General features: G+C 35.5%; 1 protein-coding gene across 1 annotated transcript; it reads left to right on the forward strand.

The window, feature by feature from the left end:
* The first annotated feature begins 3,098 nt into the window (after positions 1-3,098).
* On the forward strand, positions 3,099-4,874 carry LOC105205483. The gene is made up of 4 exons (XM_026140851.2): positions 3,099-3,309; positions 3,482-3,595; positions 4,116-4,301; positions 4,398-4,874. The coding sequence occupies exons 1-4, from the start codon at positions 3,126-3,128 to the stop codon at positions 4,577-4,579; spliced, it is 666 nt and encodes a 221-aa protein (XP_025996636.2). The 5' UTR covers positions 3,099-3,125; the 3' UTR covers positions 4,580-4,874.
* Positions 4,875-23,436: the final 18,562 nt, after the last annotated feature.

Raw genomic sequence — 23,436 nt, forward strand, 5'->3', positions numbered from 1 at the left:
AGAAATGCTTCAACTAAACAGCCTTTTCTGAAAGCAAATTTTTTTTCCTAGAGTATATTATTGTAATGATTGACAAATTTAACTGATGTTATTTATTTTGCTACATCAGCTTTAATATTGATGAAATTATGCTCACTACACGCGTTTTTATAAAAGAATTTGGTAGAGAAAAGCGTCGTTCTAAAATATGAGCTGAAGTCAGATATTTCCCATAGAGCGCAGAATACTCCAGTAATGTTGCAGCAATATTTTCAATGTTTCTCCAATATTTCTGAACGTATTTAAGTTAGACCAAAAAAAGAATGTTGCAATGTTGCTGCAATACTTATTTGGAAGATATTTCGTATATTTCGAAAAATTAATTCTTCCAGGAATATTAAAGTGGGTCTCGAATTAATTTTTAAACTAAATTGAACTTTCAAAACACACTTATTAATTTTTATTTTGGATCCCAATTTTGAAGACTTAACGTCGAAAAATCCTTTCATGGAATCCTGTAGTTTCAAAATACATAATTTTGTCAAAATGAGAGTGAAAAATCTCATAACATTATGCTTTTTATTCTATATGGTTTTTACTTACTGCTATGCCACATCTCCTTTTAGTGGCAGAGACAAGTATTGCTCGTGAGTGAACGATTTTAAGTACATACAAGAAGTATTCGTACAATATACTGAATATTTCATTAACATTTGAACATTCTGTGAATATTTTTCTACTGTTCACATGTACTTTACAAATGAAATATTTTATAAATGTTTAATGCTATCTGAGGATATCTCTTCAGAGTGTCGTCTGTTGCTAATTCAAGTAGACAAATAAACAAGTACAATAAAAAACGAGTAAACATTGATGGAAAAAATGTATAATAATGAAGAATGTACACAATAAACAATTTTGCTGAAATACAAATCTGAAAATAATTGTTAGATTATTAAATTTATTATTTCAGACACAAAGACCCTGGTTTCTATACTACCGAAACTTTTTACGGCGAATAAACGTGTTTGAGTTTCCTACATAATTTATTTGATAGTCCAATATACAATTATTTTCTGATCTGTATCTAGCAAAATTTTTTAAATATTGCTGTAAATGTTTTCTTTCCGTGTAAATGTGTTTATCCTGCCTTTGTGCGATTATTCAAGACAAGTTAAAGATTGCTCTTCATAACAATCTTCTCAATCGAATTTTTGTACCAAATAATATTACATATTATATATTAAATAGTTATTATCATATTACATAATTTTATAAAACTATTCGTAAAGCTATTAAAAATATATTTTCTTGTGACGTATAAAGTTAATGTTAAAATTGTAAAAAATGCATTACTTGTATCTATAAATCAGCAGATCTGTTATCTGTAACCATTTTTATTACCCATCTCAATTTTTAAAACATAAATCTATCTTATTTTTAAATTTAATTAATTTCATTAAACGATGGAATTTCAGATTCGAATAATCAGCGCGGAATTCAAACAATTCGAGGATCTAAATTAAAATTTGCCCGTGAATCCGAAGGTCAGCTAGTATATCAACAAATAAGTAAATCCTGAGCTAACACACAATAATATGCGTTCATACTGCTTGGAGCAAAGCTCTCTTCAAGCTAACAGTTTGCACCCATCGCTACTTCTCGAATCACCAACACAACCACGTCTGATCTTTGTCACCAATAGCTAGCACTCGCAACTACCAACACTGTGATTCTTAGGCACCAACACAGGAGCGTGCACCCCACCAGCCTCATGCGTGAGAGAGTAGCAGCGGACCAGTTGATAAAATGAATGAGAATGATAAGTCAGTTAAGTGCGAGAATTCCGCTGAGGAGGAGGAGGACGAGATGTTCGAGCGTGAACTGGCCGAAGATGCTCAGTGGAAGCGAATTCAACAGAATACTTTCACGAGATGGGTGAACGAGCGGCTGAAGGTGGCAAACAAGCACATCGGCGACCTGGAATGCGACTTGTCCGATGGTCTTCGGCGGGTGAGCCTCATCGAGGTGCTGTCACAGAAACGGCTGCCGAAACACAATCAACGGCCCACCTTCCGTTCTTAGAAACCGGAGAACGTGTCTGTCGCTCTTAAATTCTTGGAGGATGCCTTCATCAGGATTGTCAATATCGATGAGTAATTCCGTGTGCATGTTGAATTTCGTACACGCGTTACAGAATAGATTCGTCCTGTCTCATGATGCTAGGAAGAATCCAATTGATTGATCATAAATAGTGCAATAAAACATCGATGCCTTAGATATATTTAATAGAAGAAATAATAAATTCAAAATATGATTGTACTTCAATTATTCTAAGGAAAATATGTACAAATGACTATATTGCGATTGTAATGCCATAAATAGTTTACTGTTTTTACTCCAGAGAAAAAGGCGGTAATTTTGAAAATCAATAATTATTACGTTACGTTTTTGTCATGTTCAAATGAAGTAATTAATTCACAATTCTTATCGACGGAAATATCTATTTGTTAATGCTATATTAAATTTTGATGTCTATTAGCTAAGAATTTATAATGGATGTTCAGATAACATTTCTATATAACTTTCGAAGAAAGTTTATATTTTTTGAAGTTTATTTTATTTCAGTCATGTATGACTGATTTTTAAATTTTTCTATTGTAATCTCATCAGGTAAAAGAATTACGAATCTTTCGATACACTACATCACCACGTGATAGCTACAATTACCTGTGAGTGATGTGAACGGAGTCTGCGTCGTTTTGCGGATTCTGCGTAGATTGGATTTAGCGATCCGTGGATTTTTATGTGTCAAGAATTCATAGTTTCTTTTTTAAGATTTCGAAAGATTTGTGCGGAAATAATTTTCAAAAATTTATCAAATTAGTACGTAAAATTATACTTGGGATAGAATTAAAATATAAACATTACGATTTTATTTTGTGTTTATTTATACACTCAAGCAATATGTTATAAATGTAACCATTACGGAAATTAAAATTGTAAAATTAATAAGGAAAGATATGATATAATACTTCAAAAACAAAAGGATCTTGCGCAAAATAGGTATTTCGTATTTACACAGTGTCTCACATGTTAAATGAAGTTATTAGTAATATTAAAAATTAGTAATTTTTTTAATTCTAATGCTTTTCTGTACTCTTTTCAGAATATCTTTGAAGGAATTTTTGCAATCTTTTCATCGATTTAATGAGGATCAAATATATCTTACTGATTTAACTTTTTCTATTGGAATTAATGAAAGCAACGACGTAGATGAGATCTGTGCCGACATGTTGTCAGAAACACCTACTATTGATCGTAATATAGGTAAGATTAAATTAATAAATTTATTATGTAATTAAAAAGCAATAACTTTTTTAATTTTCACTACACAAATTTTGTCTTCCACAAAAAATGAGTTTTCAGAAATTAAGATCATTGCTCAGCATTATAAAACAATCAAGCATTAAAAGTGAAATTTTAAATCTTATTTTTTTAGAGCTTAATGAGAACAGAAGTACTTTAACCAACAGTAGAAATATGCGTCGTCGATCACGAAGAAGGATCACGCACTTTCCATCTGAGAACTCAAGAGGAGCTGAAGTAAGATCTGGTGAGCATAACCCCTTCAAGAGATTTAGCCGTCCTTTGTTGTTTGATAATTACTTAAAGACCTATGTGAAACAATACAATTGTAGACCTCGTTTCACTCCGTAGCAGATGTGGGATCTTGTTTTGCGTTGCAAAGTGAACATGGAGAGTCCAGAAAGGTATAACCCTGATATTGATCACGTTTCTAGTCCAAAATGGCAACGTGATTAATTAGAACGTGGTCAGTATCAATTGCAATATAATTAGGTGATACCTTTTGTCCTCTTTATGGAAGGGCGGGAGAACCTTCTAGTTGAACTTTACTTCGCTAGAAAATACACATTTAATTTGTCAACTCAAGTTAGTAACTTTTTAACGAACAACAAACGATGGTTAAAATCTGCTAAAGGTAACTCAGGATCATGATCTCGACATACGTTATGCTCAAAGTTATCTGTAAAGTAAATAAGTAGAGGTCTTTTGTAAACTACATAATTAGTAAAATATATTCATTCTCTTGAAATTCAATTTCTAATCACCAGAATTTCATGAAGATCAAAACAGTACTAATAATAACATAGATGAACATGATCAACATGAGCAAACTATTACAACACATTTTTCATCTGGAAATATTGGCCTTGAAGTTACTACTTCCAATGAGATGTTTACGCCCGAAAATACAGACTCGCCAGAAATGACAGAAACCTTATCAGAAATCCCAGATGGTAAATATTATAACAAAGTTTTATTTGAAAATATATACTTAATCAATAGTTACATTTTAAAGTAATTTGAATTATAACATTTTCACAATATTACAGAAAACGTATTTGCAGTCCCAGAAGATGATTACGGATACATATATAAAGGTAGAATGAATGCTTCTGAAGAATCAATACCATATCATCCTGTAGAGCGGAACATAGATACATCATCAAGAAGTAGACGTTCTGAAGGAAAAAAAGAGAAAAACGACAAAGAAAGGACAAAAGAGCTCTACTAATAAATATATATCAGAGCCTCAAATAAAAATACGACAACTATCCGACAAGAAATTGCAAATTGGAAAAACCGACGACAGCCTCTCAACTCAATTGAAAATATTGAGCAAAACCGTAAGTTTCGTAACTTGTATTATATACCTTATAAGTTTTAGACCTATTTTTAATCGAATCATTTTTTTGCATCACGTACCTCGCATAGATATCGACGCATGCCCCACAAATTTCTCGATGTATATTAAAATATGAACTAGAGTGAAAGGAATTTACGTTGGACGCTTACGTTCAAAGACAACATGAAAGTGATCACATACGTGCATCGTTTGTACGTGTGATATTAGAAATAACATAACAGCAAAAAATGCTCCTTTCAGTTTTTTCTTTTATTTTCTTGTTATAAAAATTCATACGTATATATTTTTTGAAAATTAAAGTATATACAATAGAAATGTACAATAAAAATGTACTTTATATGCTTTGTTGATTGATTAAGAAAGATTTTTATAAGTGATATAAGTGCAATACGAAAAACTAGAAATGAAAATATTGTCAGAGTTAAAAGTAAATTAAACATTAAACAGGTGAAATTGCTCAAATAATACAATTAATATTACAATGCAAAGCGTTGATCACTGACATGTTATAACACATACAGTGTACTACATCATCGTAAACAGTAATACTGCTGCTTTGAGCTACTTTATGAAATATAATCTAAATAAGTCTATGTAGAGGATGTAATTACTTTGTAACTTGCCTTTAAAATTAACTTTAATTCATGTATTTGCAATCTTATAAAAATAAACCGATGGAAAGTACTAGTGAATTGTATTTTTTTTAATTACAGATGCAAGTAATAAAAGAATCGCATTTCGCATATTTATGTAGGATATCCTGCTTATAAATGCCTATTCTCTTTCTTCTCTTTAATGAAAAGAGTAAAGGACTCTTTGGAAATATGTATCAAATTGTAAATGGTTTTTATAAAGATAGATAGGTATTTATAAATCGGACATGTTATATGTGTGTATAACCCACGTGATTACAAACTACAGAGTCAAAGTTATGATCATTACAATTACAGAGTCATATCTACATAAACATTAGATAGAAGCAATATAACAATGTTATTAACATTGAAAACTTTCACTTAATGTTTATGTATAATTCATTTTCATGCAGTTTGACAGGTGTAAAGTTATGAGGTTATGACCTCTAACATTCAGCTTTTAAAACTATCATACTGGCATTAGAATACATTTATTTTATAATGAGACCTGTTTCGAACGTAAATTGCTTGAAACTACACATTGCATTGACAGGAAAGCCATTACAACAATGACTTAACGACAGATCTGTCCGAGCGATATACATTTTTCTTGAATAATGTGACATACGCCTTCGAGGATGAAAGAAAGATCAAAATAGCTTTTATTATGTTTATTCAATCCAATTAGCTATATTTTGTGATCATGTTCATTTACAATTCATCAATCAAAATAGTTAGAAGATATGAAAAGTAGCATTCATATGTTGCAATGTATGTTATCTTATTTTCATCATTTACACCTGGATCATGAAAGCAACAAATTGAATATGAATCAAACGTTTTCATTAAATTCACATTTCTTTTATATGGTTCTAACATTTATTTCATTAATTAAACCAAGGGACATAACTTCATAACCTTACACCTGTCAAACTACATGAAAAAGAGCGAGAGTGAATTATACATAAACATTAGATAGAAGCAATATAACAATGTTATTAACATTGAGAGCTTTCACCTAATGTTCATGTATAATTCACTCTCGCTCTTTTTCATGGAGTTTGACAGGTGTAAGGTTATGAGGTTACGTCCCTTGGTTTTATTAAAGAAATAAATGTTAGAACCACATAATAGAAATGTGAATTTTACGAAAACATTTGATTTATATTCGATTTGTTGCTTTCATGTAAATGATGTAAATAATATAACATACATTGCAACATATGAATGCTACTCTTCATATCTTCTAACTATTTTGATTGATGAATTGTAAATGAACATGATCACAAAATAAAGCTAATTAGGTCGAATAAACATAATAAAAGCTATTGTGATCTTTTTTTCATCCTCGAAGGCGTATGTCACATTATTCAGGAAAAATGTATGCCGCTCGAACAGAACTGTCATTAAGTCATTGTTGTAATGGCTTTCCCGTCAATGCAATGTGTAGTTTCGAACAATTATTGTTTGAAACATGTATTTCATGATAAAATGAATGTATTAATCCGTTTATATTTTAAATAAATTATATTGCATTATGTAAAAAACGACGAATATTTTTTTTAAATAATACTTTTTTACGATTTATTTTGCTTTGTTATTACAAATTAAGTTGTTTAAAAACATATAAAGGTTTCAATTTTTCTGTGTAAACATTTATATACTTTAAATATTCAGGATGATGTGTGCAAAGCTTCATTGCGATTCATTCTGAACTTACTTTTGTTGTAAGAGATAAAAATATTTCGTTTATTAACAAAACAGCTGATATTCGCACTAAAACGTCACATGAATCATCTTGGATACTTAAAGTACATACACCACAAAATTTTATATTTACATTATTTCTTAACTGTATTTTCGTCAGACGATATTTCTGTTCTTAAAATATTTTTTTTCGTGTAGAATCGAATCCGTGTGCAGTTAGGTCCGTGCGCAATCGGATTCGTGCGCGATCGGGTTCGTGCGCAATCGGGTTCGTGCGCAATCGGGTCGGTGCGCAATCGAGTCGGTGGGCAATCGGGTCGTGTGCAATCGGATCTGTGTGCAATCGAGTCCGTGTGCAATCGGGTCTGTGGGTAATCGGGTCCGTGTGCAATCGGGTCTGTGGGCAATCGAGTCCGTGCGCAATCGGTTCCTTGTCCGATTGAAACGATGTGTGTCCGATCATTACTGTGTCCGATCGGGTTTGTGTCCGATCGAGTCCGTGTCCGATCGAATCCGTGTGCAATAGGATCCGTGTCCGATCGGGTCCGTGTCCGATTGGGAAATGCTCTTGTGTCCGATAGTTTATGTGCGCAATCGGGACAGTCCCCAATGGGGAAGAGGGCAAGGAGCATACTCAAGAACAACAACAAGCCATTTTAGAAAGCATTAGAGAACAAGCCCTCCATAATTATCAAACCGGATTGCACGAGGATATCAAGCTCCTCGTACGAGCACAGCGATATCCGCTGGCTGAAGCGATAACCGACGCAACGGATGAGGAAAAAATTAAAGGCCCAAGCAATCGCAATTCGAAGTTCCAAAAACAGATCCCCTCGTATAGAACACCGCAATGCAAAAAATGCGGGAAAACAGGGCACTACGGATAAGACTGCCATAGTAGCCGATATGCAAACCGCTTCTCATTACCGAGACCGGAAAATCGCTCTCACATAAATACTTTTGAAAAATATTGCAATCATTGCAAGAAGAAGGGGAACACCCGCAAAGAATGTTGGTGGCTAAACAATCAAAGAGGCACCGCAACAAAAGAAACAAAAACATACCAAAACGATAAAATTAATAAAACAAAAAAATACGAGCCATAAAAAACTCGGGCGCACAAAGCAGCGAAGAAGAAGAAAAGGAAGAGCCAAATAAGATAACGTCGCGCAACGCCGCCGCGTATCGAGTATCACACATGCGACACGCGCCAAGGAAAGATACCGGGCTGGATATGATATCACTGCCGGTACGAGAGGCCCAAAGAAATCATATTGCTTTCTTGTTCGACACAGGGGCAACGATCTCGATTATAAAATTGAAGACATTAAAAGATGAAACTATAATACAAGATGAAAAAATAAAACTAACTGGGATAACAGGCAATTCGATTACTACACTTGGGAAAACGTATCTACATATACATGTACGAGATGCAAAAATAAGCCACCCAGTATACGTAATTAAAGACGTAGTGATATACGTAATTAAAGACAACGAACCTCTAGAGTACGATGGAATACTCGGGGCCGACTTTGTCAGGAAAAATAATATGACATGCGATTATGGATCAAGAAAAGTGACCATTGGTAAAACAAGCTTCAACTTATTTCCATATCGAAGGATGATACTAAAACCACGAAGCGAAACTATCGTACAAGTGTCAACAAACCAAAATAAAATTGGTATAATCAAATCAGAAGAATTAAAAGCAGGAGTCTATATCGGATGCTGCTTGGTAGAACCAAATGAGTTCACGTGCCCCGCGAGTATATTAAATACTACGGAAGAGGAAATAGATATCCAAGCACCACAGGTAAAAATCGAGGAATTAATATGTGAAGATACTCTCACAAAATCAATGAATAAAATCGAAAAGAAAAACGCACCAAAAATTTTAAGAAGAGAGCAAATAAATAACCTCTTGAGAATAAGCCATTTAAATGAAGAAGAGAAGAAAACTCTCTTAAATATTTGCGAAGAATTTAGCGATATTTTCCACTAAGAAGGAGAATGGCTAACGTGCACCTTGAAGGTTTCGCAAGAAATAAAAACACGCGCGGATACAGCAAGTGTAAATGTCAGACCGTATCGATTACCCGAAAAACATAAGATCGAGGTAAATAAGCAAATAAAAAACATGCTAGACCAAGAAATAATACAGCCGAGCACAAGTCAATGGAATGCGCCATTACTCGTAGTCCCCAAAAAATTAGATGCGTCAGGCAAACCAAAATTACGTATTGTAGTCGACTTTCGAAAACTAAACGATTTAACAATTGGAGATTCGTTTCCAATACCTAATATCACTGACATCTTGGACCAGCTAGGCAATGCGAAATATTTCTCAACACTAGATTTGGCGTCGGGATATCATCAAATCCCAATGTCCGAAAATGATAAACAAAAAGCAGCATTCTCGACAGCGCACGGACATTACGAATTTAATCGAATGCCGTTTGGATTGAAGAATGCGCCTGCAACCTTCCAACGCCTAATGAATAGTATTTTAACAGGATTACAAGGGCTAAAATGTCTAGTATATCTCGATGACATCGTAATATACGGTTCGAGTTTAGAAGAACATAATAAACGATTGATTGAAGTATTTAAACGATTACGGAAAAGTAATCTAAAATTACAACCTGACAAATGTGAATTTCTAAGAAAAGAAGTGATATACTTGGGACACATTATAACAGAAAAGGGGATCTCACCAGATCCATCCAAGCTCGAAGCTGTAAGCAAATTTCCGACTCCTTGTCGAGTAAAGGAAATTCAAGCATTTATAGGGTTAGCAGGATATTATAGAAAATTTATAGAAAATTTTTCAAAGATCGCCAAACCGCTCACAAAATTAACGAAAGGAAAAAAATTTGAGTGGACGAACGATCAACAGAATGCATTTGATGCATTAAAAAATAAATTAATAACGGCGGCCGTACTGAAGTACCCAGACTTCAACGCGGAGTTTATCGTCACGACGGACGCATCAGATTACGCCATTGGAGCCGTGCTCTCGCAAGGGATCGTAGGCCAGGATCAGCCGATCGCGTATGCAAGCCGAGTGTTAACAAAAGCCGAACAGAACTACAATACGACCGAAAAGGAATTATTGGCCATAGTCTGGGCTGTTAAACATTTCCGGCCATATGTATACAGTACAAAATTTAAAATTATCACGGATCACAAATCACTGATATGGCTATTCAATGTAAACGATCCAGGTTCTCGATTAATCAGATGGCGGCTTAAATTAGAAGAATACAATTACGAAATAATTCACAAGGCTGGTAAAATAAATAAGAACGCCGATGCTTTGAGTCGAAATCCGATCCGAACGGACGAGCATATAAACGCGATAAAAGATGACGACGACAAAGAAGGAGAAGACGAAGAAGATGAAGAAGGACAAGTAAATTACTCCGAAGATGAAAAGGAGAAAATATTATATGAATACCACGATGCCCCCCTCGGAGGACATCAGGGAGTAAAAAGAACTCTTGAGAGAATTAAATTAAAACATCAATGGCACGAAATGAAAAAATATATAGAGACATATATCGCGAAATGCGAATATTGCCAAAAAAATATATTAAGGCAAAAAACTAAAATGCCGTTAGTAATAACGGATACGGCTAAAAAGCCATTCGAGAAATGTGCGTTGGATATAGTAGGACCCTTAACGGTCACTACATCCGGACATAAATACGCACTAACATTTCAAGACAACTTAACAAAATTCAGCAAGGCAATTGCATTAGTCAATCAAGAAGCAAAAACCATAGCGAAAGAATTCGTAACAAAAATCGTGCTGGAACACGGAATACCCGAAAAAGTTCTAACAGACCAGGGTACAAATTTTACAAGTGAAATTTTTAAGAACACATGTAAACTTCTAAAAATCGAGAAAATTCAGACGACCGCTTACCACCCAGAAACGAATGGAGCATTAGAGCGATCGCACAGAACCTTAGCAGAGTATCTAAGGCATTATATTAATAAAGATCAAACAAATTGGGACGAGTGGTTACCGTACGCAATGTTCACATACAATACCACGCCCCACACAGCTACAGGCTTCACGCCATTCGAATTATTATATGGGTATCAGGCAACCATACCCACGGCGTTAACAAAACCGCCGAAACAAGAATATACATACGACGATTATGCACAAGAAATGCGAGAACGAATAAGAGCCACAAATCAAGTGGCAAGAGAAAAATTAAAAGAAGAAAAACAAAAAGCAAAGCTCTAATTTGACAAAAAAACCAATGAAGAAAATTTTCGAATAGGAGATCAAGTACTACTGTTTGATAAAACCCAACGACGAGGAAGATCGAAAAAACTTGACTCGAAATGGACAGGACCGTACACTCTGATCAAGAAACACAGTGACATAAATCTTACGATAAAGAAAGGCCGAAAGGAAATACGCGTACACGCAAACAGATTAAAATTATTTATAAATCATTAACGCGATGCGAGCAAAAAAAATAAAATAAATACAGAAAAATAATAATAATAATAATACGGAAAAAAGGGGAAAATTATATATACAACTATATACATATATACAAAAGAAAGAATAAAGTAAACATAATAAACTCACCAAAAAGATGAAAAAATCCAATAATCCAGGAGTAATCCACTAACAGTCCAAAAAATTGAAGTATACTCCAAGGAGAATGACAAAATAAAACAGAAGTCACTACACTAAACTATATATTATAACTAACTGCACTACAAACTAAAAAAAACGTTTCCTTATAACAAACTACTCAGTCAGAGAGGACCTCGTCCTCGTCTTCCTCCACATCGGAATTATCCATAACAAACACTGGAGGAAAGTCCGGCTCCAACAAAAACTGAACGTTACGTTCATCATTCACTTCTTCGGGAAAAATAAAGTCAATATTGCCGACGTCACCCTCGAAATCATCAGGAAACCCGTCGAGTATGGGATCATCGGCAAGCTCCCCATCGTCCTCCGACTCATCATCGGAAGGACGAAGGTCTTGGAGATGAGGAAATTCCTCATCATCGCGATCAGGAACTTCCGCGGCGAAGTGCAGCTCTAAGAGCTCGGGATCCACGCCAGGATCCCCGATATCACCGATAACACCCGTCTCGAGCTCCACATGCGGCTCAGGCACTAAATCGAACATATTTTCTTTATGCAGACAACGTAACAGTCAAAAGACGACTGAGAAGAAATAAAGAACAGAAGTCGCAAGAGGAAAAAATAATCAAAGCTGAAGCAGCAGAATAAAAAATTATCAGAGGTAAGCGACACCAGGTAAAAAAACCTGATAGTCGAAAAGAGAGAGAAAGAGAGTTCAAAGACTTTAGAGAAACTCACCAGAACCGCTCCAGGATCTGCCAGGAGGAGCACCTCCAAAATCAAAATCGTCTAACAAAACTGTCTCTGCAGAATGCAGAGAACAATTATCACCAGACGACCTATCGTCATCTGAGAGTACCTCCGGCCCAGGCTCCGGAAGCACGCCAGGAACCTCGTCAAATTCAAAAGGCTCCTCATAACAATCATCCACTATATCGGGAAGAGCAAACTGATCCCATATATTAATAGGATATTCCTCTCTAACGACCGAAATTGCCTCAATATACGGAAGACGAGACATTTTTCCAGACACTCGACAAAAGCGACGAGAAGACTGACAAACTGAGTAAAACATAAAAAGGCACAGCCAGTGCCAAGAAGAGAATTCGCTAAATAAAATACGATAATATGTAACCGGATGATTACAGATTATATACCATATGGACCAGCATACAGGAAACGAAACAAAATCCCACCTTATCAGAAGATGTAAGAGAATCAACGAGCAACGAGCCGTACGAAGTAGAAGAATTCACTCACCATCCTGGAATATATTATGAAAAATTAGGAGAATTACACCCATTAGAATCAACATGGAAAATAGTTATAGAAATAGACTTTACCACACTAATAAAACGACAAGAGCAATTACACGATTACATGCAAAAAAACAAAAAACATGTGCTAACTACTCGCATTCGCGCACAAAGAAACATGCGACAACCTCTACGAAATAGCAAAAAGAGATTTCGAAGAAATAAATAAAAAGATGGAAAAAATAAAATTAATGTATCAACCATCACGGATAGAAAAAAGAGGTATAATTGATGGAATAGGAACCATCGCGAAATCTCTGTTCGGCACAATGGACGCAAATGACGAAAAACTAATTAATGAACAATTAACTTTATTACAAAACGAACAGCAGACGATACAACACGCGACGAAAAACCAAATTAAGATACTACAAGAGACAATAGCCCACATAGATAAAACCGAGGAAACAATACAAAAAAATGAAGACCTCCTCGAAAACGTGACGAAAAATTTAAGACAGCAACTAAAATTCAATGACAGACAAAACAACATACACGAGCATTTTCTAGTAATTAACGCGATATTAGGAAATTTAAAACGTGACACAAAAGACATAGCAGACTATTTAGTATTAATAAAACAAGGGATACTACACCCACAATTAACGCCAGTAACAAGTATAATAGATAGTCTAAAGGAAGTAAACTTGCAATTACCGGAAGGACTTTATTTCCCATTTCGGATTAACATAAATAAATGGTTTGAAATCGAAAAAATAACCACAATAAACGCATACTATAATAACGGTAAAATATTTACGATATTAAAATTTCCGTTAATCTCACACACGGAATATAGCATACTTAACGTAATTGCATTACCTATACCAAGAAATGAAAACCAATATGCTATCATTAAAATAAAAAATCCGGTAATAGCAATTAGCACAGAAAAACGCTCATATATTACACTCTTGCAAAACAACTTAAATACATGTAAAAATATAGATAGAAAATACTTATGCGAAGAAAACTTTTCAATACAACGCATAAACACAAGTCCAACATGCGAGATAGAGATATACGTAGAAAATAAAGTACAAAGCGACAATTGCGAAATAAGATACATAACTTCTAATAACACAATTTGGATACCACTAGGTAATCCGCATTCATGGTTATACTCGACAACAAGAAAACAATCAATAATTATCCAATGTCAAGACCACGGGAAAATAAAGAAAGCGATTGAAAATACAGGTAAAATCACATTAAAAAATAATTGCAAATTAATAACACAAGAGGTAACACTACAATCACCTAAAATATTAAACGAGACAAAAATTGAGGCATACATGCCAGATTACAATATTTCATTACCGAAAGAAATAATGCAAGAAAAAATGAATATGTCTCAAATAAAAATAGAAAGAATAGTGCAAGACCATCCAAAATTAAAAAATTTAGAAACTAAGTTAAAAGAATTAAATGAGGGTCTTGACACTCCGTATTTTCAATCAAAAAACTTTATTTACCCTATGGCAACAAGCGGCGTTACCATGTTGACAATCGTAGCAGTTGCAATAGGGATAATATTATATACTGTAAAAAGGAAACGGAGCAAAAAGAGAGAAACGTTAGAATACGAAGGCAAGCATTATAATACTTTACCTAGATCAATTTTAAAACGCACACAAAGCACGCGTTTCTAGATACTCAACAAATTAAAAATATTAAATCTATCTACCATAATATATTTTATAAAATATAAATAATGCTAGAAAACTACGTGCCTCCGTTTTCTTTCCCGGCGAGGGAGGGGTGTTAAAAGCGAAAAACTCCTTTTCCTCGTTTTTCTTTCCCGGCGGGGGAAGAGTGTTGTACCCTGTACAACTATGATAATTATACGCATAGCAACAGGAAATTAAGATTCCTATTGCTATGCATACGCGTAGCGGACTCGAATTCCGCATACGCTAGAAATATCGAAAGGCGCTGATGGTCTGTCAGGCTCGCAACACCATCGCGCTGCGCCAGCTAATGCTGAGTCGCTTTCCGGTATTCGGATTTCGGCTAAGCGTGGGAGCTGCATGCCGCAAGGAACACGATTGGCCGAACCAAACGACGAATTTCCGTATAAATATCGCGACAAAATCGGAAAGCGACGGAAGAGTTTGACAAACAGCTGTCCGGTGTGTTACTCGCCGTGCGTGACTTACACGTCGAGCTTGTAACACAATCCGGAGATAACAGCCGACCTATATACAGGGTGAGTCATTTTAGTCTATGGACTCGAATATCTTCCAAATAACGGTATCTACAAAAAAATGGTTTAGATAAAAGTTGACCAGGACAGAAGGGGTCATTCAATTGTACCATTGGTTTTGACCTTGAGGTCAATTTTGAAGGATATTTCAAGGTCACGATGGTTTTTTTAAATGGGACACCCTATTTTTGACTGCGGATTTCGAAAGAGCGGAAAATTTTACATCAAACTTTTCTTATGAAAAAATTGTTTTTGCGACCTTGGAAAGGTCAAGAATGAAGGTGAAATGCCTGAAAAACGATCTGGTGTACTTTTTCTGAAATGACGTGGTTTTCTGGGTAACACAAATGTGCATAATGCTTAAACATTACTACTTGCAACTTTCGGCCGGATTCTTTGACGCACGCCTATTGCTCCCCTCCCACCGCTCGCGCCATAGCAACGGCGCCGCCGGACGGCGTAATGCACGGTCCTGATGTATCGCGCTCCTTAGTTACGCCGTTCGGCGGCGCCGTTGCTAAGGCGCGTGCGGTGGGAGGAAAGCAATAGGCGTGCGTCGAAGAATCCGGCCGAAAGTTGTAAGTAGCTGACAGCACTGCGATACCTAATGCTAATAATCAACGATTGAGAAGAACTAAACAATTACGTTTGATTTAAGATTTATAATTATTGTTATAATAGAGTTTTATTCCTTTTCTTTTTTACTTACTTCTGCTTAATTGAAAAATTTACTATTTAAAGTTGCTTAAATTTGAAAATTCCAAACATACATACAGGGTATGTAGGTAATTACATTCACAAGTTACCTTTCCAGAATGGCTGATTATAGTCCTAATGAGATTGTTGATATTATATTAGTTTTAGGGGAGTGTCATAGCAATTACAATGCAGCATCAAGGCTTTATGCTCAACGTTTTCCTGAAAGGCGACATCCAACTGATATGACAATACGTAGTTTAGTCCAAAGAGCTCGCAATGGACATCTTGTTCGTCAATGCCAACATCATGAATATGAGGAAAATGATGCGCGATCTGTAACTATTTTAGCAATACTTCACCTTAATCCTCATGTTAGTACTCGCCAGATTGAAAGGGAAATAGGTATACCACAAAGAACTGTTGTTAAAATTTTAAGAGCTCTAAATTATCACCCTTTCCACATCACTCTTACGCAGGCTTTACAGCCTAATCATCATCTGATGCGTATTGCTTTTTGCCAGTGGGCTTTACAAATGTTACACGATGATCCTAATTTTTTTAGGTATGTGCTTTTCTTAGATGAGGCTGAATTTTATAGTGACGGACAACTTAATAGACACAACTGCCATTATTGGTCAGATGTTAATCCCCACTGGTATAGGCCAATAGATCATCAAAATCGATGGAGTATTATGGTGTGGTGCGGCATTGTAAATGGTTATTTGACTGGACCTTATTTTTTTGAAGAGAACGTTGATAGACACAGTTACTTATCGTTGCTAAGAGATTACTTACCAGGCTTATTAGAAGATGTTGACTTAGCAACAAGAGCAAGAATGTGGCTTCAACAAGATGGTGCTGCACCGCATTATGCACTCATTGTATGTGCCTTTTTAAATGCCAGTTACAATGACAGATGGATTGGACGAAGGGGTCCAGTTGAATGGCCTCCTTGCTCACCAGATTTGACGTCGCCTGATTTCTTTTTATGGGGATACTTGAAAAATGTTGTTTTTGCTGAACGATCAACCACAAGAGATGATTTTATGGACCGCATTCGTAGAGCTTGTGCAGCCATTCCTAGAGCTACCCTGCTTAGAACTGTGGATAGTTTTCAAAACAGATTGCAGTTATGCCTCGAATCCAACGGAGGTAATTTTGAACAATTACTCCGTGGGTAATTCATTTAAATTACAGTGTCAGTGAGAGGCAAGGGGACTCACGATAATCAAGCACCCCGACGTGATAGGCAAGGGGACTCACGATAATCAAGCACTCCGACGTGAGAGGCAAGGGGACTCACAATAATCAAGCACCCTAAAGGAAACAGAACTTACTACGTCCACGTCGTTGTTTCCGGGTAACGCTAAAAGTAAGATGAAAGTGCTTTTGACCTTGATATGACATTCAAAAGGTCAGGTCGAAAAATTAAAAAATCCCTATGCTCATGTAAAAAGTGCCATTGTTTAGGAGCCCATTGTCAAGGTTCTACGGTCAAAAAGAGGGTTTACTAATCAAAAAATGCGTTATGAGCCTCAAACAACCTTGAAAATTGACCTCAAGGTCAAGCTAGTCAAAGTGATTAACATTTTTACAATTCATTGACTTTGTTTAAGCATTATGCACATTTGTGTTACCCAGAAAACCACGTCATTTCAGAAAAAGTACACCAGATCGTTTTTCAGGCACTTCACCTTCATTTTTGATCTTTCCAAGGTCGCAAAAACAATTTTTTCATAAGACAAGTTTGATGTAAAATTTTCCGCTCTTTCGAAATTCGCAGTCAAATATAGGGTGTCCCATTAAAAAAAACCATCGTGACCTTGAAATAACCTTGAAAATTGACCTCAAGGTCAAAACCAATGGTACAATTGAATGTCCCCCTCTATCCTGGTCAACTTTTATCTAAACCATTTTTTTGTACATACCGTTATTTGGAAGATATTCGAGTCCATAGACTAAAATGACTCATCCTGTATACCGGGCCGTCCGAGAAAAGCAAGCAATCAAGCGACATATATATATATACAGGGTGTTTCAGACCACCCGTACACCCCTTTTCTCTTCGCAGGATTAGGACCAATCAAAAATATGTTCAGACGAAAGTTGTAGGGTTTCAAAAGATCTATTCAATGATCTTATCAGTTTGACCTTGGATGGCGTCGCCAAGGTCAGATCGAAATCACATTAAGTTTTTTTAAATGGAACACCCTATTTTTGATTCCAGAATCTAATAGCTGGTGTCAAGACCTTTCCAAAACACTACAAGAAAATTTATTTTCGTTGACTACTTTCCGAGTTGTGCGGCTTGAAAGTTACACTACCGCCAACACCATGTAAATAACAATATAAAATTACGCGTTACGCAGAAAGCCGTGCAGCCGACACAAAGAAAGTAAACACGCGAGCCGGGCCAACAAAAACAGATCATGAAAAATCGTGAAAGTTAGCTGTCGCGACCGTAGATAGTCACATACATATGTATGTCATAATATTATGTAATTACATTATTACTTTAACGGTAGCACACGAGCAATAACGAGCGCGGCTTTCTGCGTAACGATGTCTAACTCGTGATTTTATACATATTGTTATTTGCATAGGATGTAGTAGAGATGTATTCACCACAACGCTATTGTGACTCAACTCAACACGAGTGACAATAACTCTCTCAAACTTGTCACCTACGTCTTCAATAACCGTCATATCAGTATCAATCGCGCAACAAAAATCCGACCCTCTTTATTAGTCTAGGTTTATTTAGCCATGTCCTATTCCAATGAAGAAGCATATGATATGCTGCTAATTTTAGGTGAGTGTCGAGGTACATTCATTGCAGCGGAAAGATTGTGGCGGGAACGTTATCCTGATCGGACTCCTCACTCGCGAAATGTATTTTCACGTTTGGCTAAACGAATCAAAATTAAAGATGTCGTTCAGCCTCAACATAACAAAGGTACACAAATTCGTCGTCCGATTATGGATGAAAGAACAGTGGAAATTCTTGCATCGACAGAATTGAACCCTTATGATTCTTTAAGACGACGAGAACAAGATTCTGGTGTTAGTAAAATCAGTGTTTGGCGCATTCTAAAAAATAACAAATTTCACCCTTACAGAATGTCTGTTCATCAAGCGTTGAATTATAACGATATTAGACAGAGACTTGTATTTTGCAACTTTATAAGACAGCAACCACTTGATTTCCACTTGAAAATTTTATTTTCTGACGAATGTACACTTAAAAGTGATGGATCTGTTAATACTTGGAACTCTCGTTATTGGGCACAAAATAATCTTCACTGGTTGAGAGAAGTAGATCATCAAACCATTTGGAAAGTCAATGTTTGGTGTGGAATTATTGGAAGTCAAATCATAGGTCCTGTTTTCTTTGACGAAAATCTAAACGGTGATAGATATTCCGCCTTGATAATGACAGATCTTCCTGTCTTACTAGAAAATATTCCTCTGCAATTGCGCCTGAACATGTGGTTCCAACAAGATGCATGTCCGTCTCATACATCGAGAGTTGCTCGTGCGGCATTAAATACTATGTTCCCCGACAAGTGGATAGGCAAATACGGTCCAATCAATTATCCACCCCGATCACCAGATCTCACCGTCCTTGATTATTATTTCTGGGGAAGGATAAAAAACTTGGTCTATCATGAACGTTCGACTACGAGGGATAATATGATTCGTAGAATAAGTGAAGCAATTCGATCCTTACGTGCCGAGGAAATTCTTCGAGCAACCAATGATTTTCAAAATAGAGTTGATGCTTGCATCGCAGAGAATGGTGCTCACTTTGAACATTTAGTCGCTTAACAAAACATACACTCATTCATTCCCGAACGTGAGAGGCAAGGGGACTCACGTGAATCAAGCACCCCAAACGTGAGAGGCAAGGGGACTCACGTGAATCAAGCACCCCAATGGGATGAAATTCTCGTCACGTCCACGTCGTTCATTCTGGATAATGCTAAGCACGGGAAAATGCATACAGTCAATCTGGACATGATTGATCATCAAACATAATCAATCCAGTTAATAAACAAAAGCAGAGTACATAAAACTTTGACTCCCCTTTTCCTCCCCCATACACATACGCATGCACGTATGCACACACCCACACACAAGATTAAATCCGACTAAGTAACCACCACATGGTACATCTTGAGTAATGCTGATGCTGGCGGTAGTGTAACTTTCAAGCCGCACAACTCGGAAAGTAGTCAACGAAAATAAACATTCTTATAGTGTTTTGGAAATGTCTTGACACCAGCTATTAGATTCTGGAATCAAAAATAGGGTGTTCCATTTAAAAAACTTAATGTGATTTCGATCTGACCTTGGCGACGCCATCCAAGGTCAAACTGATAAGATCATTGAATAGATCTTTTGAAACCCTACAACTTTCGTCTGAACATATTTTTGATTGGTCCTAATCCTGCGAAGAGAAAAGGGGTGTACGGGTGGTCTGAAACACTCTGTATATATTCATACTACAAGTGTAATAAGGGCACTACTGAAGAAAATACATTATTTAACGTTGCAACGAGCTAGTGTTGTATCTTTGATCACCGAGCGGCCCTTCCTACGAGTCTTAACTCCTAAGGCGCTCAAAAGATCCCGATATACTTACCGACGTCCCTGGAGCCATCACCGGGGCCCAACACTTTTCTAAATAATATTTCTATGTTAATACATAAAATGGTAAATTACTGTATTGCGCGTATTTACAATTAAAACAATTTGTATATCTAATTACACTTGGTATATCTGTAAATAATTTTTTTGTTACGCAATCAACGTTACAAGTAGCGTCGAGAAATTGTACATATCTTGTACTTAAAATTTTACATACATTTGTTTTTTGTAAAATTTCCATGCAAATTTTGTAATTATTTGCAATAATTTTTCCGCTGGTTAAAATATGTTGCACTAATTTTAACACTGGATATAGGAAATCTTGGATATAATTTTTATAAAATTTTTCTTTGTCTATCGCATGTGCTAATATTTGTACCAGAGAATCAAAAGCACATGTATTTTTTACATATACATATTATATTTACTTTTAAATTTTATGCTTTTGCACATATTGCCATTTCTTAATATTGGTATATTCACGAATTTATGTGATTGTCCAAATTCCAGTCTGGAAAAAGATCCATATAAGTTGGATGTTTTCTTTTTTTATCTGGTGTAATTTTTTCCCCCCAATGTTCATTAAGAGGATTTTTTTGCTCTAAATCGGATTCATTTACATTTTTTGAACTTCTATCGTTTATCGCTTTATTCCTTTTTAGACTTTCTTCAAGCACGTTGTTTACCTTTTCTATACCGACATCTTGTATATCACTAAAATCAAATTTGTTTACTTCTTCTAAGCTTTTATTTATTGCTTTGTTTATTTTTATGTTTGCCTCTAGTGTATCATTTACATTTTCCATATTGACATCTTGTACGTCATTAACATCATTATAATTGAATTTGTTCGTATCTTTTTTTAAGTTTCTATTATCCATTGCGTTATTTATCTTCATGTTTGCCTGAAGTATATTTTCTACATTTTCTCTACTGCTATCTTGTAAAATATCGAAAACCTCAACTTTACTCGACGAAAGATCAACTGAATAGTTGTTTTGTGATACATTGGTATTCATCAATGTATCATTAATTTTAGTAATTACATCGACATTTTCATTTGCAGGTTTTTTTAAAACAGCTTTTACTTTCTTTTAAGTAAATCAGTTTTTGTAAATGTGGATTTTTTTAGGCTTCTTTAACAAGACCATCTAAATAATCTACGTGACAAAAAATAAATTTATCGACTCTTAAAGGCAATTCGTTTTTAAAAGCGCGTATTTTAATATTAGCAAATTCCACGTCAACGCTGTAAGACGTTGCAACGCGATTCCAATGACAAAAAACGGTATCATAATACCAGTCCGTAGAGGAATATAGTACATTAAACGTTTCATATTTTCAACAACTTTAATATTATAGTAAGCATTTAATGGTTTGCCATCAAAACATTGTGACGCAATGTTTGCAGCTTGATTGTAAATTATTGCGGACTTCTTCACTCATGATTCAGAAGAATTGTTGTTTAAAATATTTTTTATACTTATCTTCTTCTGTTTTCTCGTTTTCAGACGTTTTGGCATGCTCTATTTCATTATCATTAATTTTAACAGATATTCCTTTGATAATTGAATTTACGTATTCAAATCGTATCTGGGACGGAAGTTGACTGGAATTACAAGTTAATGTGTGACTAAGTTCTATTACTAAAATTGATTCCAAAAAATATTCTAAATTTTCAATTGCTTGCATTTGGTATGCTTGACAAATCGATCTTATAAAAAATTGACGTACTTTTGCAAATAGATGCTTTTTAATACAGGTCCATCAACATACTATTATCACTAAATAACTAACATCTATACGAATATAGGTAGGGAGTGTTTCTTTTTGGTTCATTATAATATTATAACAAGTGTTTATATAATCTTTTAAATCAGCTTTCTTCCCAAATGCAAATGCGATAAATATTAATAGAGCCATTATAAAATCGCATACAATCAATTGAGGAATAGCCACATTATCACTTAAAATCATCAAAAGCCAAGTTGTTATAGCAGTCGCAGTATGATTGGCAGATAACATTTGGAAAACAGATACACTTCCCGCAGACGAAAAGTTCATACATTGATATAAAAATATGCGCTTCGATTTTACATGCGTATATTGTATTTTTTTTGCTATTGATCCTGTAGCGTCAATTGTCATGAATGATGACTTATCAAATTTTGAATTTAACTTGTAAAACAATTTCAACTTTTTTTATGATTCCTATGTGTGTCATATTTTCCGCGTCAATTAACAAGGGCAACACACATAACCCGGGTCACCGATTTTGATGAAACTTTACAGTTATGTAGTATTAGTATAGAAGTACTAAATGCTAAACGGAGGCGATGCACTACTCTACCGTTGACGTGAAATTGCTGTTTGAATTTTACCATGTAGCTTTAATGCCGTAGCATTGAACCAGTTTGGCAAGTAGTAGCGTGGTGTGGCGGACTGCGGCAGCGTTTATAGTTTTGCAGGTCGCAGCCGTCGCGAGTTCGAGTCGACAATTTTTTTTTTTCTTTCACCCAGTACTTTTATTGCCTATATATATATATATATATATATATATATATATATATATATAATAAATAATACGCAGATATACATATATTATAATAATACGCAAAAAACCTTCTCTGCATTCGAACTTTTGTTAGTTTACTTTATATACATTCATGTATATATACTGTGACGTGGCAGTTTTATCTGCCTCGCCACTTCGTCCTCCGCCCGAGCATAGCGCAGGGAGGCGCGTGGGACCGGGTCGGGCACTCAGCGAGAGAGCGAGATCTCCGGCGGGACTGCGGCGCGTATTGGTTTTATTTATTTATTCGCGGCTCATTTCATGTATCCGCGGGCACCTCGACAAACGTCGCCTAAGGACCAGCCGCAGC

The sequence above is a fragment of the Solenopsis invicta genome, chromosome 12, assembly GCF_016802725.1.
Source record: "Solenopsis invicta isolate M01_SB chromosome 12, UNIL_Sinv_3.0, whole genome shotgun sequence".
In the NCBI taxonomy this organism is placed as follows: domain Eukaryota; kingdom Metazoa; phylum Arthropoda; class Insecta; order Hymenoptera; family Formicidae; genus Solenopsis; species Solenopsis invicta.